General features: G+C 37.4%; 1 protein-coding gene across 1 annotated transcript; it reads left to right on the top strand.

Annotated features, from left to right (window-relative positions):
• Nucleotides 1–889: 889 nt before the first annotated feature.
• C8B (complement C8 beta chain) lies at nt 890–17630 on the top strand. The gene is made up of 12 exons (XM_063427996.1): nt 890–1023; nt 3536–3674; nt 4194–4335; nt 4954–5095; nt 5865–5997; nt 7730–7927; nt 10339–10579; nt 12654–12782; nt 13635–13798; nt 15875–16028; nt 16174–16242; nt 17244–17630. The coding sequence occupies exons 1-12, from the start codon at nt 974–976 to the stop codon at nt 17393–17395; spliced, it is 1713 nt and encodes a 570-aa protein (XP_063284066.1). The 5' UTR covers nt 890–973; the 3' UTR covers nt 17396–17630.
• The last annotated feature ends 1338 nt before the right edge of the window (nt 17631–18968 follow it).

The following is an 18968-nucleotide window of genomic DNA, read 5'->3' as shown; positions in this document are numbered from 1 at the left end:
AAATTTTTTATATTTTTCAAGTTATCATTTCCTTAAAAAATCATACATATTTGTAATCATTTCCTTTTTTTTTTTTTTTTATGCGATTCTCTCAGGACTTCCGCAAAACTATTTCATCTCAGTCAGACCAAACACGTTAGTATTTAATACTGAGATTTCTAGATATTTCATTTATTTCTGCCAGTAACAATTTCCTATTCGTCAATCAAAACTGTTAATATGTAATATTTGTATAAATTGGTTCGTGTGAGATAGCCTGGGGGACAGAGCTCCAGCAACAGTGAAGTGGAGTCACAGGTTCTATTCCAAGTCAACTCAGACTCACAACCTTTTGAGATCAGTAAATTGAATACTGTTACACTGGATAAACCATTAAAACCCCAGAACTACTGAACAACTGAGTGTAACTGTTCCAATACTTTGTTATTATTTATTATTTTTATTAATATTTATTTTTGCTCTGTCATACTCAAAACCTATATATCACACACATAGCCTAGAGTTTATCGTTTTGTGGAATTTACCAGATGGCGTTCAATTGGGCAAAATATACCTGAAAAGTTATGGTAAAGTTTCTAAACCTTGCATTTATTCACTAAAGCACGAACAGGGAAGAAATAAAAAAGAATTTTAAAATGTTAGTAAAAACTAGCCATATTGTAAAAAAATAAAATAAAAAATACTTTTGTATTTCCGCTATTATATATATTTTTTCCATTTAGAATATTCGTAAGTCCCTCGTCAATTCGCTGTTATTCCAGGCTATATTTTTTAGACAGGGCACTGTATTTTTTTTTAAACTACCAGCAGGTGGCATAGTCAGTCTGTAGATTTTGCCTTCAATTAGAAGGTTAGTGTTTAAATATATGTATGGAGTTTTGTGTGATAAGCACTGCAGTTTATTACCTGCACAGGGGAAAGGGGAGACACAACTGAACTCTATGATAAAGTCTGAACGGAGAAGGTTATAAACATGTTTTTGATTCATGCAGTTCTGCTGTTTTTGAGCTTAGATTTTTCCAGGTAAGTAACAATATGAGAATGTATTTATGAATGCATTGATTGAATGTTGGTTAATGACATATTCACTCCAATAACCGAAACTGTGATATCAATTTTCTGGCACTCAGATCTCTCTTGTGGGTTGTGTGCACGGTTTTCATGAATCTGTGTTAGGTTTTCAGATAAAAGTACATATTTTACAGTGAGACATTTATTCACTAAACTCTGAATTGTAGAGTTAAACCCGGATAGGCAACATTAAGGCAATAATAGACATGCTTTTGAAACCACAAATCTTTGCCTAAATTTTGTAATTCAGTGTTCAATTTATTGCAGTTCGGAGTTTAGCGTGTGTGTGTCTGTGTGTCTGTGTGTGTGTGTGTGTGTGTGTGCGTGAGATATTGAGGCAGACTAAAAGTGTACTTAATTGAGTTTACAAAGAATTTACTGATATCTTTGATTGTAAGGTTTTAGTTTTATTGAGTAGTAAATACTGATGAAATGAATACCAAAATTACCAAATTCAAGCTAAGATGTGTATCGCGGATATTAAAGCTTTTTTTTCGAACTCAGCTAGTTGCTCAGGAAAGGCATTGTTTATATTGATCTGCAGGGCCGTTCTTTGGGGTATGCTGCAGGGCAATATTACACACTAATCATGGTCACCAGTATCAGGTTGCTGGAGCTACACCGTGTTCATGTATATGTGTACGTTCTGGCAGTGGTGCTGCGGTGGGGTTGACTTGAGAAAGAGTCTGCTTTGCATGATAGATTGACACCTTATTGTTCACGACTGAATATATGCACTTTAATGTCTCAGTATATTAGTTTGACAATTATTGTTTCCCACTTTAGTTTGTTTACTGCTGCCATTTTTTTATAATGATACTTATATTGCACTTCCAAGTTTAATACCTGTTAATAAAAATGTTATTTTCATTAGTCTTTCTAATGTCTTTGTTTTGTAAGAATGGGAGATTTTTAATGGTGGGAGGTATTGAATGAGGGGGTATGGCTATGAAGGGACACAGTGAATATTTTGGCACAGGATGCCCAGGGGCTTAAGGTCAGCTGTGAAACTAGTGGTAGTCACCCACACAGTCAAGTGTGGCACTCACTGCTACAGTCCTGCAATCTTTATAGGGCCAACGTTCAGTGCCTTCACACTTAGTATGAAGACGCTGAATTCTCCCCATATTGATGCATTGAGCTAATAAGGAGATTATTGGCTTATATATAATAGCTTATTGGCGAGGGCGCAGCAATTTACACACTTGCATAGTAGCCTATATGAAAGCGTTGGGTTGAAAGAGCTCACGGTCACTGATGATCTCAGCCGGGGGTGGAATGGCAGCCACATTTTGGCATTGACAAAGGTAAAACCCGAAATGTCCTTCAAATATACTGTATGTAGCACTCTCTGCATATTTGACATCTAGTTGTGCTGCATTGGTTTTTTTATATTCTGTACTTAGCATAATGTTCATAAATATGTGCAAAAAATAAAAATATAAACACGTTTAAAGAGTAAATGTGAGGTTCCTGTATTTGCTGTAATCCAACTTTTGCAAAGACTAGGAAGTAGCTAAAACACTGTCAGACAATCTGACATTCTCATTATTAAAGAGACAATATAGTCACCAGAACAGTTAAAGATTATTGAATTTGTTCTGGTGAGTAGAATCATTCCCTTCAGGCTTTTTGTAGTAAACACTGTTTTTTTTTTTTTTTCCAGAGAAAAGGCAGTGTTTACATTACAGCCTAGGAATACCTCCACTGGCCACTCCTCAGAGAGCTACTAGAGGTGTTCCACCCTCTGCATTGAGTCAATGCATCTCTATGAGGAGCTGCTGATTGACCAGGGTCGTGTTTGACTTGTGCTGGATCGGCCCCTGATCTGTCTTCTTGACAAGCTCAGACAATCCAATGCTATCCTATGGGAAACTATTGTGATTGGCTCAGATCAACACTGCTGATGTCAGCCAAGGAGGCAGATCAGGGGCAAAGGCAGCAGCAGCAGACTGGAATAGATGTACAATTTTACTGTATTTAGGGGGGCAATGTGGGTCAAGGGGGCTATACAGTGTTTTTAACACTATAGGGTCAGGAATACATGTTTGTGTTCCTGACCCTATAGTGTTCCTTTAACAGTGTGAATGCACTAAATGCATAATAAGCCCCTATGAAGCCCTGAGGGGGCGATTATCATTAACAATCCCACTCCACACATGGGGGGGAGGGGGAGTGGAGAATGAGGGAGTTAACCTGAACCTCTGTAAAGAAATTTGTTTCTGTGGTAGGTAAGGAACAGCAAAGGAACATAATAGAATGTAAGCATGGCTTTATTTCTTTTAACTTTTAAATAAAAAATACCATAATATATATATTGATATCTATATAATTTACACTTTATCAGTGCATGTTTCCCACGATGCCATGATCCTAGTAAATAAATATATAAATGTTTCTATCTTTACTATTTCTTGTACTTTCATCATACATTGTTTGTGTGTTTGTTTTTGTTTTGCTACAGTGGTGAGGAGTATTTAAAGACCACCAAATGGGAAAAAAGTAGGAAAGCAAGATCAGTGCAGGAACCTCCTCAGCCAATTGACTGTGAGTTGTCCAGTTGGTCTGGTTGGAGTGGTTGTGACCCCTGTGAGAAAAAAAGAGTAAGTACAGACATGAAGTATTTTACCGAAACAGTTTTTATTTTTTATATATGTTCAGGTTTTAGCACACTTTAACACAAATAAAACTGTTTACAAACCAATTTAGAGCTGGCATTCTCTGGTGTATCATCAAACATGTTTTATCTGACATTCCATACCCTACAAGTAAGCTAGACTTGACTTTCCCTGGTGACTTTCTCAGCAACTCAGATGTCTAAGCAGAATAGGTAACCATTTAAACAGGTCCATTTGTCTTCATTTCAGTAGAGGACACCCATACCAACTCCCACCTCTTCCACTTATATACCATCCAAAATTCCACCCTGTGTGTTAAATAAACAATACAGTAAAATAAGTGTGGGATAACTAAACAAGGAACTTCGCCAACGTTGATCTCATTCACTAAACCTAAACTAGAAGCAAGGGGGAGGCAAACTGGTAACCATAATAACAGTAATCAAATGGACCGCTAACAGAATCTTAATTATTTTGTGTATTTTACTTTTTTTTTCTGTATAGTACAGATATGCTCAGCTAGTAAGAGCCTCTCAATTTAATGGAGAACCTTGCGGGACAATTGACAAAGAAGAGGAGTCTTGCTCTACCAACAGTCCTTGCAGAAATACCAAGCGATGCGAAGGGTTTCAGTGTGTAGAATCAGGTATGGTGGTAGATCTGTTACTTTTTTCATAGCTTAGACAGATATCTACAGTGCCCTTTTCATTATATCTGCTCATAGTGAGCATAGTGTTAAGGCATTGTTTTAACTTTCTTTAATGAAAAGGTAACAGTGTAATTGTGCATAACAGTCCCAATGGAATTATTAGTGTTATTACCACTTTGCTGGGATCACAGAAGTCTTGTTAGACACTTGCCTGCAGCTATTTGTTGGTGTTGAGAGGCATTTGTCTGTGGCTTAATGCTAGTTCCACCCATTCTTGTCAACTGTCTTAATGTTTGTCCCATTCACTCTTGTCTATTGTCTTACCACTTTGAAAGACAATGGCAATTGTAAACACTCCAACACTGAGTCCTCCTCATTGAAGATCACATGGGAGACCACATTGCTTGGCAATGTAGCTCACCGTTCCTTTGCTGGTTGAGATTTTGTTGAGTGCATTGTTTGTGTCTGTATATATGTGTCTGCGTATATATGTTTTACTCATTTCTGGATTTTTGGTTAATAAACATAATAGCAATTGATGAATATAGCCTGTGTAATTAAGCTTAGGTACGTTTATTTTAAAAATGTTGTGTTATTTCTTTCCTACACCGCAAGGAAAATGTATTGTACGCAGACTACTATGCAATGGGGACGATGACTGTGGCGATCGGTCTGATGAGAAAAACTGTAAGACAGTTCGAAATCCTTGCACTGATGATATGGAGCAGTACTGGGCCATAGAAAACCTGGCAAGTGGGTAGGTATCCTTCTAAGAAAATACATAATTCATCGACTGCAAAGCCGGGGTAAAACATATGTACATAGTGGGCACTGGATAGCAATAGCTATCAACCATAACCTCCTCGAAACAAACCCCCCACCCCCAATGAAGATATACACCAACCTTGGATGAAAGTGGCAACTGCATTTAATAAACATATAACGACTATATAACACATGCTTCTTTTATTATATACGTATACATCTTTATTACATATAACAAACTACAATACATTAAAAAAATAACACATAGAGTCATACAGAATAACCTTAATTAAACTTTATTAAACTTTAGTTAAACGTCATCGCCAAACTCTAACCAACCAAATACACATGCTTATCACCCCCCACAGGGTCTTCACTTCCCCCCTCATCCACCAATTTCCTTTTAACCTTTCAATGCCAACCACTAGGTGTCTTTTGGCTCAGTGGGCAAGTCCAAACCGGTCTATCTGTCTATCTCTGTCTATCTGTCTGTCAGTCAACTACAGCTTTAATGTGGAAAAAAGCATCTTGAACTGTCTACCTCTATTTTTAAGTATTTGGTAATCATTTCAATACTTTCCTTCTTTATTTTACTATATAGTTTTGTAGATTTAAATACGTTTTATAGTTTTTTAGGTGTATATATATATATATATATATATATGTTCATATTTGGTAAGTTACACTCTCAGATGTATCAAACTATTCAATTTAGAATTTATGTAAAATTTTATAGTGATATTGCTTTGTGTTTTCTCCAGAATTAATTTGTTCACAAATAACCATGAAGGATTGGTTTTGGACCACCGCTATTTTGCTGGAGGCTGCTCTCCGCATTATATTTTGGATACAAGATTTAGAAAGCCTTACAATGTTGAAAATTACATTCCACAAGTAAGTCAGTCTTAATGGGTACCAAGCAAAAATACTTTTATTATTATTGAAAAAAGTTACCTGAATTTATTAACATGCTTGTTATTATTATTGTAATGTATGTCTAAAGACTAGATGATTTATACTACTTCCACTGGTAGAATAATTTCTTTATAATTGCAAATATAAGGGTGAATCACACTGAAATCTTAATGGTTACCTCAGAATCAATGGGGTATATTTCCATTGTCATAGCTAAGACTGGAAGACTGGAAGCAACCTTTAATTTAACAAAGTTTCGATTAGAAAATTGGCCTACCTGAAAAATTCTGTGATGCAAGACGGAGCAAGGAAAATTTATGAGAGATTCTTTATATTCATCAACTGCTATTATGTTATTAAACAATATATTAATAATTATTTGGGGTATATCCAGAAATGAGTGAAACATTTATTTTGCATCATATATATTCACAATGCTCTTACAACAAATTATTAAAATACAGGTTTTCTTATTTAGCTCTATCACTATTTAATTTGTCTCCCATGTTGGAATTAGTGTAGAACCCACCAATATTGGGTTGGGCTTAACACAATATGGCCCCATGGTGGAACTGAATCCCAAGATTTGCTTGCCGAGATAGGTGATTTTAGGTAGCCTTATAAAATTTAAAAATGTATTTTTATGTGTGCATTGTTCCTTAATTTAATTCAGAACTTTTAACAGTATTTGCTATCCTTGGCTCACAAACTCTCTATCAAACTGTAATCGAGTGAGGGTTCATTATTCTTTTCAATAATTTATTGTTATTTATTGTTAAATAATTTATTCTTATTTATTGTTAAATAATTTAGTGTTATTTATTGTTATAAGTTATTTATGTTAGTAATATTTAGAGTATGCAATTTCTTGTGGCAGACTAATGATGACCAAAGTTTAAAAAGTTTTGATGTAAAATTACCTAAAAAATTAATTGTACAACTATAGATAACTAAATTTCCATGTTTCTTTAATAAATATAATAAATATATTTATTATATATATATTAAATATATGTTTTATATATATACAACACAGTTCTCAACAATATTTATGGAATAGACCCCTAAATCTTATTATATTTATTATATATACATATACAACTCCGTTCTTAACAATATTTATGGAATAGACCCCTGAATCTTATTATATTTATTATATATATACAACTCAGTTCTTAACAATATTTATGGAATAGACCCCTGAATCTTATTATATTTATTATATATATATATAACTCAGTTCTTAAAAATATTTATGGAATAGACCCCTGAATCTTATTATATTTATTATATATATACAACTCAGTTCTTAACAATATTTATGGAATAGACCCCTGAATCTTATTATATTTATTATATATATACAACTCAGTTCTTAACAATATTTATGGAATAGACCCCTGAATCTTATTATATTTATTATATATATATATAACTCAGTTCTTAAAAATATTTATGGAATAGACCCCTGAATCTTATTATATTTATTATATATATATACAACTCAGTTCTTAACAATATTTATGGAATAGACCCCTGAATCTTATTATATTTATTATATATATATATATATACTACTCAGTTCTTAACAATATTTATGGAATAGACCCCTGAATCTCTTACAACTATAGGTTACTCTATTTTGTTTTAATATATATTTAAAAATATATCTTCTTTTTATGTATTCAAAATAAATCCTTTTTTTTTCCAGACTAAGGGAGAATATGAGTTTAAACTGTCTGAATATGAGTCCTATTCAAATTATGAAAGAGATTTCTTCAGTGCTCATGCTCACCAATCCAGTTTCAAATTTGGACTAATAATCCCAGCCGTGATTGAAATTGGATTCAGCTACAGTGACATGAATTTCAAAAAAACTGTTCAAAGGATAAAAAAATACTCCCACACTGTAAGTATGCCAAGGATATTTTCCACCTTCAAATCCCACACATTGATATCACTGAAAAAATATATTCAGTAAGGCTACCGATGATCCTCCTCTAAGCAGTGTATATCAGGCTATCGATGATCCTTCTCTAAGCAGTGTATATCAGCATAACGATGATCCTCCTCTAAGCAGTGTATATCAGGCTATCGATGATCCTTCTCTAAGCAGTGTATATCAGGCTATCGATGATCCTTCTCTAAGCAGTGTATATCAGCATAACGATTATCCTTCTCTAAGCAGTGTATATCAGGCTACCGATGATCCTCCTCTAAGCAGTGTATATCAGCATAACAATGATCCTCCTCTAAGCAGTGTATATCAGGCTACCGATGATCCTCCTCTAAGCAGTGTATATCAGGCTACCGATGATCCTTCTCTAAGCAGTGTATATCAGCATAACGATGACCCTCCTCTAAGCAGTGTATATCAGCATAACGATGATCCTCCTCTAAGCAGTGTATATCAGCATAACGATGATCCTCCTCTAAGCAGTGTATATCAGCATAACGATGATCCTCCTCTAAGCAGTGTATATCAGGCTACCGATGATCCTTCTCTAAGCAGTGTATATCAGCATAACGATGATCCTTCTCTAAGCAGTGTATATCAGGCTACCGATGATCCTTCTCTAAGCAGTGTATATCAGGCTACCTATTATCCTTCTCTAAGCAGTATATTCAGGCTACCGATGATCCTTCTCCAAGCAGTGTATATCAGGCTACCGATGATCCTCCTCCAAGCAGTGTATATCAGGCTACCGATGATCCTTCTCTAAGCAGTGTATATCAGGCTATCGACGATCCTTCTCTAAGCAGTGTATATCAGGCTACCGACGATCCTCCTCCAAGCAGTGTATATCAGGCTACCGATGATCCTCCTCTAAGCAGTGTATGTCAGGCTACCAATGATCCTCCTCTAAGCAGTGTATATCAGGCTACCGATGACCCTTCTCTAAGCAGTGTATATCAGGCTATCGATGACCCTTCTCTAAGCAGTGTATATCAGGCTATCGACGATCCTTCCCTAAGCAGTGTATATCAGGCTACCGATGATCCTTCTCTAAGCAGTGTATATCAGGCTACCGATGATCCTTCTCTAAGCAGTATATTCAGGCTACCGATGATCCTTCTCTAAGCAGTATATTCAGGCTACCAATGACCCTTCTCTAAGCAGTGTATATCAGGCTATCGATGACCCTTCTCTAAGCAGTGTATATCAGGCTATCGATTATCCTTCTCTAAGCAGTGTATATCAGGCTATCGATGACCCTTCTCTAAGCAGTGTATATCAGGCTATCGATGACCCTTCTCTAAGCAGTGTATATCAGGCTACTGATGACCCTTCTCTAAGCAGTGTATATCAGGCTATTGATGACCCTTCTCTAAGCAGTGTATATCAGGCTACCGATGATCCTTCTCTAAGCAGTGTATATCAGGCTATCGATGACCCTTCTCTAAGCAGTGTATATCAGGCTACCGATGATCCTTCTCTAAGCAGTGTATATCAGGCTATCGATGACCCTTCTCTAAGCAGTGTATATCAGGCTACCGATGATCCTTCTCTAAGCAGTGTATATCAGGCTATCGATGACCCTTCTCTAAGCAGTGTATATCAGGCTATCGATGACCCTTCTCTAAGCAGTGTATATCAGGCTACCAATAGTCCTCTGCTAAGCAGTGTATATCAGGCTACCGATGATCCTCCTCTAAGCAGTGCATGTGAGACTGTTGCCAGTGTACTAAAGAGTTAGACACGCCTATAGATATTTTTAGAATAGTCAAGAAACACAGCAGTTTACACAGGAAGGAGGAAAGTTTAAAAAACACCAAAAACTCATTTTTATTTTACAAAATAGCATACATTGATTTATATATACTATAATGTATCGAAAGGTACATTTACTTTATGGTTTCCCTTTAAGTGGCACCCCAACACCAAAATCCAGTTGCGTCATAATGCTGCTCTTTGCAAGGTGAGATAGCTTTAAGATCAAAGTAGTAACACCTAGAACTGTAAGAATTAATGAATGTGCAAGATGTAAATGAGGCTATCCTGAATAATAAACAGTCAAAGTCACCTGAGAATTCATAATGAACAGGTTACATGAGCCAAGTGATTCTTAGGCTTGATTACAGTCTACTGTCTTCTTCAGGACAAGGTGTGAGTCAAATCTCGAATCTTGGTTTGAATAGCAGTAATTAGCAATATCCATCATTTTTGGTGTCCTCTACATCTGAATATATTGCAGTGACATAATGTACTTATATATCGGAATTATTTTTCTTTTTACAAAATATTTTTCACCAGTAAATATATATTGAAATTTCTCACTGGAAGCGTACACTTTCTTTTTTCTTTTTTTCTTTTTTTAGAGCAGTACATTTATCCATGCCAAGTCTACTTTGGAAGTGGCAAAATACAAACTAAGGTCCCGGAACTTTATGCTTCATTCCGAGTTTTTCCAGCGAGTGAAACAGTTGCCAATTGAATATGTCTATGGAGAATATAGAGAACTCTTCAGGGACTATGGAACTCACTTCATTACTGAAGCCACTTTAGGAGGCACTTATGAATATACATTGATTCTGAAGACTGAAACCATAAAAAATGAAGGTACGTGGTTTCTAAGTATTACATTGTAATAACAAGTGGAATCTCCTTATCTCGTGGTCTTAGATTTCAAACAAATGGTTACCCGATTTTTACCCAACTTTATGGCACTCGTTAACAATGCCAGCAATGAACTTGTAAGCCTAGGACAGTTTCTACAGTGTACTAACTAAAAAAGTAATTTCAGTTTGTTTGTTTTTTATATAAAAATGATATACTGAGGGCGGGGCCTGGCTGCAGAGCAGAGAGGAAGCATGTCTTAGCAGCTCCTGCTCACCAGAACAAACAAAGCAGGATATCGCGACTAAAACAGCGGCTACTCAATACAGCAAGGTCACTAACCGAGAGGGAACATTGAGGTGAACAAAATGACACCACTTAAGCGACAGTTCAAGCAATACTCACCCATCACCCTGGTGAGGCCTACAAGCAAGGCAGGCGCAGGAGAGATGGCTGCTCCCCTGCTGCCACAACAAGGCGAAAACTTAAACTGGGGCCCGGTCCATCCCCACCCGAACCCCATGCAAAGTACTTGTAACATGACACCAACTACTACCGACAAGGCCAACAAAATGGCGGATGCCTCCCACGCTTCTGACCCATGCAGTGCAGCGCTGGAAGCGGAGCGCCGGTTAAATAAAATCTTCGCCTCCTTTTGGGAGAAACTGGAGGCCTGCATGCAACCTCCAGTGCCAGAAAATCTGCCCACAGACCTGCCACAGAACCTACATCAGGCAGTCAAGTGGAGGATAGCACTAACCCCCTCTGAAAATAAACTCACAAGAGGCAAGCACCAACAAGGAGACATCTTGGGGTCATGCTTCTGGAGCCCCACAGAGTGCAGCAGCAGACCAGGGGCGGCACCCAGAGACCTGGGAAAACGCCGGAGAGGGCGCCCAAGGCTACCTCACCTGCGAGTGGAGATGCGACACAAAGTGGGCTCGAACAAGCTGGAGAAACGGCGGGACGCTAGGCCCCATGAAGCGACAGCCACAGGCAGATCCTCCCATGGCAGTGGCATCCCACGATCGGTCCAGGAGACAGGCCACGCAACCACAAGACTGACTCAATATGCCCCACCAAGATCACGTCCACACGGCACAAGGTCCATACGCATCTCAACCCATGGGCTACAGAGCTGGATGCCTCACCCTGCACAGTGTGGATACACACAGCCCCTGCAAGGCATCGGCTGACTTGAGAATCAAGCTGGAGACTCTAAGACAGGCAAGGTGCCTATTGCCTAGTATCTCTAAGTACTTTAGTTGAACATTCACATACGTTTAGCCTCTGCTATAGAGACAGTCCTAACCTACCTTGATTATTTGGGGGGACGAGTGGGGGGTCTTATTTTATGTTTATCTTATGTTTAGTTATTTGACAGAATGCTAATCGCTCATATGCTTTGCATACATCACAGCTACACATCACATGCTCGCAAACTGTAATTTGCTTGTTGATCATCTGCTATGTCTAGCATTACTAACTTACTAAAAATGCTCACTCCTGCCATAACACTGTAAAATTGTGTTGATTATGTTTGCGCTTGTTAAAGCTGTTAAGGCAATACAGGCATCGACGACTCATCTGCCTACACGCCATTGGGTCAAGACAGCTAATCCCGCGATGTCTTAGCTATACCATAGTGAATTATCTGGTTAACAGTATCTAATGTGAAAATAATTGTAGGAACACAGCTTAATTTAGTACGCTAATCTCGCATATGGTTTCTTACTGCATAGACAGCTCGGAATAACCGGTCTCCTACTCTACATAAACTTTAAAATGTGCAATCAGTATGTAATGCTGGCCAACTAGCATAGTATGTTGTTTGTTGCATTCTCATCTCTCACCTCACAACTATCTAAGTTTAAAAACAGTCTTCACGTCATTATATATAAAAAAATGTGCATTGTATTCCCTTGTCATGCCTTACTACATTGATGTTTATTACTATATCGCGGGTACATGCTGTTGGGGCATGGCACACGCATTTGCAACTGTTTTTTTTTTCCTTATGCACTCAAAAATAAAGAATTTATAAAAAAATGATATACTAATTAGATGTTTCCAATAGGTTATTCGTTAAATGATGTACAGTCCTGTCTCCAGGCTGGATTTACACTTGGAGGAAATATTGAAGGCATTTGGGTTAGTGTCAGCATGTCAGCATCTGCATGTAATTCTCTTTTAAAAGAAATTGGAGGTAAGTCAACTAATGCTTATGGAAAAAACTAACAAATACATATTGAGACTTGCAAAAAAAAAAAAGGGAGGGTAGCTGAAATGAGAAAAATTCTCTTATATTGACGGATATGTGTCCAGGGCTGCACCTCTTCTGTGGAACTACCTTCCCTTCTCCGTAAGACTTTCACCCAGTCTCCATCCATTCAAAAAATCATTGAAAGCTCACTTCTTCAATAAAGCATATCAATTAAACTGTTAGCAGGTTTTTATCCCCCACCCCCCATGACTCCTCTCCTGCAACTGTCAAAAATAACTTACTTCGTACCCCTACTTTTACCCTTTGTGTCACTATACCTCACTCCCTCTAGAATGTAAGCTCATTGAGCAGGGCCCTCCACCTCTCTGTTCCTGTACGTCCAGTTGTCTGGTTACAATTACATGTCTGTTAGTCCACCCATTGTGCAGCGCTACGGAGTCTGATGGCGCTATATAAATAACATAATAATAATAATAAATAATGTGTCACAAGAGCTGAGTGATTTTCAACTTAAAGATAGAACAAGGGGTCCCAAGTTCTATAGTCCATAAGACATTCATACAACAAGGAGCCGGGCTGCACGGAGTGTAACAGCTTCTTTTTATTCTTTATTTTCTGCCTATTGAAAATTACATCAATTAAAAATCAAAAATACAAATAAATACAAGTCCACATCCCTATATTTATGGCAAAAGAACCTTAGTAAAAAAAATCTCTCTTTTTTTCTGTGTAAAATTTCATACATCCATTTCTATAATGGTCTGAAATTCTGCTATTGACTGATAATTAACTTTAATTTCCTAGATATCATATCATTTTAATGTTGTGTTACAGACAATTATTCCACACATAAGATGGTAGAGGACTTTGTTGCTCTTGTTCGAGGAGGATCAAGTGAGCATATAACAACCCTTGCTCACAAGAGTCTTCCAACCCCCGATCTAATGCAGGAGTGGGGTGACGCAGTCTACTATAATCCCGAGATCATAAATACTAAGGTATTACACATTTTGTATACATAGTGAATTATATTATATTATGCACACAGGCATCTTTTTTTGCAATGTTTACTGTAGAGAAATATGAATTAGGCCAGACTTGCAAAAACTAAAGTTAAAGGGACACTATAGTCAGCAAAACAACTTTAGCTTAATGAAGCCGTTTTGATGAATAGATTATGCCTCTGAAGTTTAAGTGCTCAATTCACTGCCATTTAGGCGTTAAATCACATTTGTTTCTGTTTATGCAGTCTTGGTCACACCTCCCATGGCTGGTTTCATTTTCAATCAGATTGTAACTTGCATTACAATTTTGTATTATCAGCTCTCTAAATTTAACTTTAATCACATACAGGAGGCTCCTGCAGGGTTTTGCAAGCTATTAACAGAGCATGAGTTAAGAAATGCTACATTATACAGAATTTGCAATAAAGGAAGTATAAACATTAGATGACTCTTTACAGGAAGTATTAAGGAAGGCTGTGTAAGTCACATGCAGGGAGGTGTAACTAGACTGCATAAACAAAGTGATTTAACTCCTAAATGGCAGAGAATTGAGCAGTGAGACTGCAGGGACATTATCTATACACCAAAACTGAATCATTAAGCTAAAGTTATATTGCTGACGATAGTGTTCCTTTAATTCATGTCTAAAAGTGAACCTTTCATTATTTCCATATGTGTGATGGATCAGGTGCTCTCTACATGAATTATAATATATTATTATAAGTAATTATTGAATCTGATAAAATAATCAGAAAACACATAGAGGCTCAATGGTAAACTAAACCTGAATGTTGCATCTGTTATGTATGGTAAGTACATCCATTTGCTTCTGCAAAACCAAGAGTAATATCCACTAGCATAGAGCTATAATTTAAAAACATTAAAATAAATATCCACTTTGTTATATTAAATTGATTAGTGCTCTTTTAAGACCAGCAGACTTTTCAGTACCATAGATTGGCATTGTAGGTATTAGTAGTTGGTCATCTACAATTTGATAATCAAATCTGTGATTTTGATTGACATACATGAGCCTGATCAGGAATAGTAATAGTATTCGATAACTATCTGTAGCTTGGATTGGCATGAGAAATTTAACAATTAGGAGCCATATAAGTAGCTACAATGCAGTTCTGCATCATTCCACCATTCTTTGTGGTGTTCTAATACAAGTCTTTTTCTCTGAAGGTATCCCATTGTTAATCTACCATAGTAGATGCACAGATATGCCCACTTTTGAAATTACATCTTGATACCCTTAGTCACCAAAAGTGAGGTTGTTTGTGAACAGTTATTCGCCAGTAGATTTCACTAAACGATAAAGTATTCAATAAAAAAATACTTCTAGTATACTGGTAGGCAAGGTTGACTATTTAATAGAAGTGAAATAATACGGGTAGGTGAAATGTGGCTCTAGCTTACATGGGAGGTATACTATTAAGAAATGACGAAAAACAGGCTGAATTTTGTAACAGAATGACTAAACAAGCCAATTGGTGCTCAACTGTTGGCATAACTGAGTATATATGTCAGTCATAGAATTCAAATTATAGAAACATAGAATGTGATGGCAGATAAGAACCATTCGGCCCATCTAGTCTGCTCAGTTTTCTAAATACTTTCATTAGTCCCTGGCCTTATCTTATAGTTAGGATAGCCTTATGTCTATCCCATGCATGCTTAAACTTCTTCACTGTGTTAACCTCTGCCACTTCAGCTGGAAGGCTATTCCATGCATCCACTACCCTTTCAGTAAAGTAATACTTCCTGATATTATTTTTAAACCTTTGTCCCTCTAATTTAAGACTGTCCTCTTGTTGTGGTAGTTTTTCTTCTTTTAAATATAGTCTCCTCCTTTACTGTGTTGATTCCCTTTATGTATTTAAATGTTTCTATCATATCTCCCCTGTCTCGTCTTTCCTCCAAGCTATAATTATCTGTAAGTTAAATTTGTATAGAATACTGACGGGAGATTGAGAAGGTTGCAGAAACACATTGTAAACATGTAAATGGATAAAAAAACAAAAACATGAAGAAGTAGTAAATGGTCTACTCTGTGATCATTTGCAGGTCAGTCCTTTGTATGAGCTGGTAACTGTAGCAGATTTTGCGGGAGCCATCAATCTGCGAGAAAACATGAAACGTGCACTCGAAGAGTTTCGGCTTGAAACCAGTACCTGCCGCTGTGTTCCCTGCCAAAACAATGGGATACTTAACTTCAAGGGTAAAATTAAATTGAATCTAATAGTACATTAATTCTAAACCAAAATAGCCCATCTGGAAGCTCGGCTAACTTTAGTCATTAACCCTGTAAATAATGTTTTATATATTTTGAGTGGCAAAATATGACAAATATTTGTTTTGTACAGAATCTCGCTGTGAGTGTGTGTGTCCTTCTGGGTTTCAAGGTACAGCTTGTGAAATCACCAGGAGACAAGGTAAATATGTTGCTAAATAATACAGGTTTGTTAGCTATTTCTCAGATCATCATGTTTTCCTTCCAAAGATAGGAATTGAAAGCAAACCTACTTTAATTTGTTTAATACTTTCACCTGAGTGTTTTTCCAACATTAGAATAGCATGTACATTTACCAAATTAGCCAATCTGGGAACCCAAACCATAACAAAGTTTTGTTGTCTTTTATATATTTTTTGGCAGGGATGGGGTTTTTACAATGTTTTAGTATTAGAGAGAAATTAATAAACCATTTTTAGCATACTGCTGGTTTTACATTCAAGAAAGATGGACAATTTAAAGGGTCACTTTAGGCACTATAACCATTTCGTCTTTTTGAACTGGTTATAGTGATTGGAGTCTCCTGGCACAGTCCCTCCAATAATTGTGAAAACATTTTCTACCAGTTTAACACCAAGTTGTCAGGATTACTGTTTGATCCAGCACGTAGAACTGTATAGCACGGATGACAAATAAGTAACGTATTACTTATGGTAGCCCACTGGTAGCCCACTTATGGAGACATCAGAGACAAGTCACAAGCAAAAACAGCACAAACAAGTAAATTATTTTACTTGTGCTGTCCAGTACTAATACAGGGCTGTTTTCTCATGCAAGAGTTATTCAGCAGGGCTCTGCACATCGTCTGCCCTGGAAGAGTATTGAACCAACATGCTCATTTTGAGAGGGGACATGCTTGTCATTGGTGAAGACAAAACACCACCACTCTGGCCTCGCCCCCATCTCACTGGGCCACAGTGATTTTTAAAAAATAGGCGGGCCACATTTTTTCCCCAGTCTTTTCCTGGCTTGTTTGATGACATTAGAGAAAAATATGTTTATTGTGCATTTAGGACTTGATAAAGTGCTTTGTAAACTAGCCTTCAGGACAAATTAAAGCAACTAACGGAGCAGGAGATGACTAAGAATGTATTACATTGATTCAATATTTTGTGATGTATGGTTTTGCTGTCTTGCTTTTAGTCAGTGCTATAGATGGAAACTGGGGCTGTTGGTCCAGCTGGACACCTTGCAAAAGTAGAGAGAAGACAAGACAGCGAGTGTGCAACAACCCGAGTCCACAGAACGGCGGCCAACAGTGCAATGGTGCAAGTGCCGATGCAATAAACTGCTAAATGTATCATGGCTCTCCATGTATTTTATTTAGACAGAGGAAGCCCTTTCTTGAAAGATTATATTCTGTAAAAGAGATTTATTTAACTCCTCTAGTCTTTTACAGGCAATTTACAAAATATTCATTTGCTCTACAAAATGTTTAGTAAAAATCATAATGTTGCCACTTGTTGTCCAGGAAAAGTGATGCTTTGCAAAAAAGATGGGGTCCTTATTGATGACCAGCCAAATACCTCAATTTAAAGGGACACTCCAGGCACCCAGACCACTTCTGCTCGTTGGAGTGGTCTGGGTGCCAACTCCCACTACCCTTAACCCTGCAACTGTAATTATTGCAGTTTTTCATAAACTGCAATAATTACATTGCAGGGTTAACTCCACCTCTAGTGGCTGTCTATTAGACAGCCACTAGAGGTCACTTCCTGGTTTCTAGCACAGGAAACCTGTGCTAGAGCGTCGCTGGACATCCTCACGCTGTGTGAGGACCTCCAGCGTCGCTCAAAACCCCATAGGAAAGCATTGAAATGATTTTTCAATGCTTTCCTATGGGGAGACGCAATGCGCATGAGCGGCATTTCCGCGCATGCGCATTAGGTCTCCTCGGCCGATGGGCGAGATCAGTCTCGCCCACCGGCCGACGCAATCACAAGGAGGAGCGTCGTGGAGGCGGAGACAGCGGCGAGGGACATCGCCGCTGTCCCAGGTAAGTGACTGAAGGGGTTTTCACCCCTTCAGTAACCGGGGATTGGTGGGTGGGAGGGAGAGGGACCCTCCAGTGCCAGAAAAACGGATCGTTTTTCTGGCACTGGAGTTTCCCTTTAATAAGCTTTCCCAATCATTTAGTACTGTCAGAAAAGGTTCCTCAATCATTTATCTACAAAAGTTACCATATAAATTAAGGGTGAGTTCTGTAGAAAAATCATTTGGAATAATTTTTGTTTTAAAAGTAATGAATCAATTGAAAAGCTTAATGAATCGAGTCAAACAAATGAAAAGAAGTGAACATTCATCGGGCTTAACTATTGGAATTATCGAGAAATAGGACTGAAACTGGTCTGTCCATATGTTGTAATAAATTCATAAATTCCAAAGATTAAAGGAACACTATAGTCACCTAAATTACTTTAGCTAAATAAAGCAGGTTTAGTGTATAGATCATTCCCCTGCAATTTCACTGCTCAATTCACTGTCATTTAGGAGTTAAATCACTTTGTTTCTGTTTATGCAGCCCTAGCCACACCTCCCCTGGCTATGATTGACAGAGCCTGCATGAAAAAAAAAAACGGTTTCACTTTCAAACAGATGTAATTTACCTTAAATAATTGTATCTCAAGCTCTAAATTGAACTTTAATTACATACAGGGTCTAGCAAGCTATTAACATAGCAGGGGATAAGAAAATCTTAATTAAACAGAACTTGCAATAAAGAAAGCCTAAATAGGGCTCTCTTTACAGGAAGTGTTTATGGAAGGCTGTGCAAGTCACACGCAGGGAGGTGTGACTAGGGTTCATAAACAAAGGGATTTAACTCCTAAATGGCAGAGGATTGAGCAGTGAGGCTGCAGGGACATGTTC

Source organism: Pelobates fuscus, chromosome 7 (assembly GCF_036172605.1).
Source record: "Pelobates fuscus isolate aPelFus1 chromosome 7, aPelFus1.pri, whole genome shotgun sequence".
NCBI lineage: Eukaryota > Metazoa > Chordata > Amphibia > Anura > Pelobatidae > Pelobates > Pelobates fuscus.
Note: the sequence above shows the minus strand (reverse complement) of the source record. Positions and strands in the feature narration are given on the sequence as shown.

Bases quoted from the DNA above. Each gene is read 5' to 3' on its own strand.
- C8B (XM_063427996.1), top strand. From the start codon at position 974: ATGTTTTTGATTCATGCAGTTCTGCTGTTTTTGAGCTTAGATTTTTCC. The intron at 3,675-4,193 runs GTAAGTACAGAC...TTTTCTGTATAG, and splicing joins ACCCCTGTGAGAAAAAAAGA to TACAGATATGCTCAGCTAGT. The intron at 13,799-15,874 runs GTATTACACATT...GATCATTTGCAG, and splicing joins CCGAGATCATAAATACTAAG to GTCAGTCCTTTGTATGAGCT.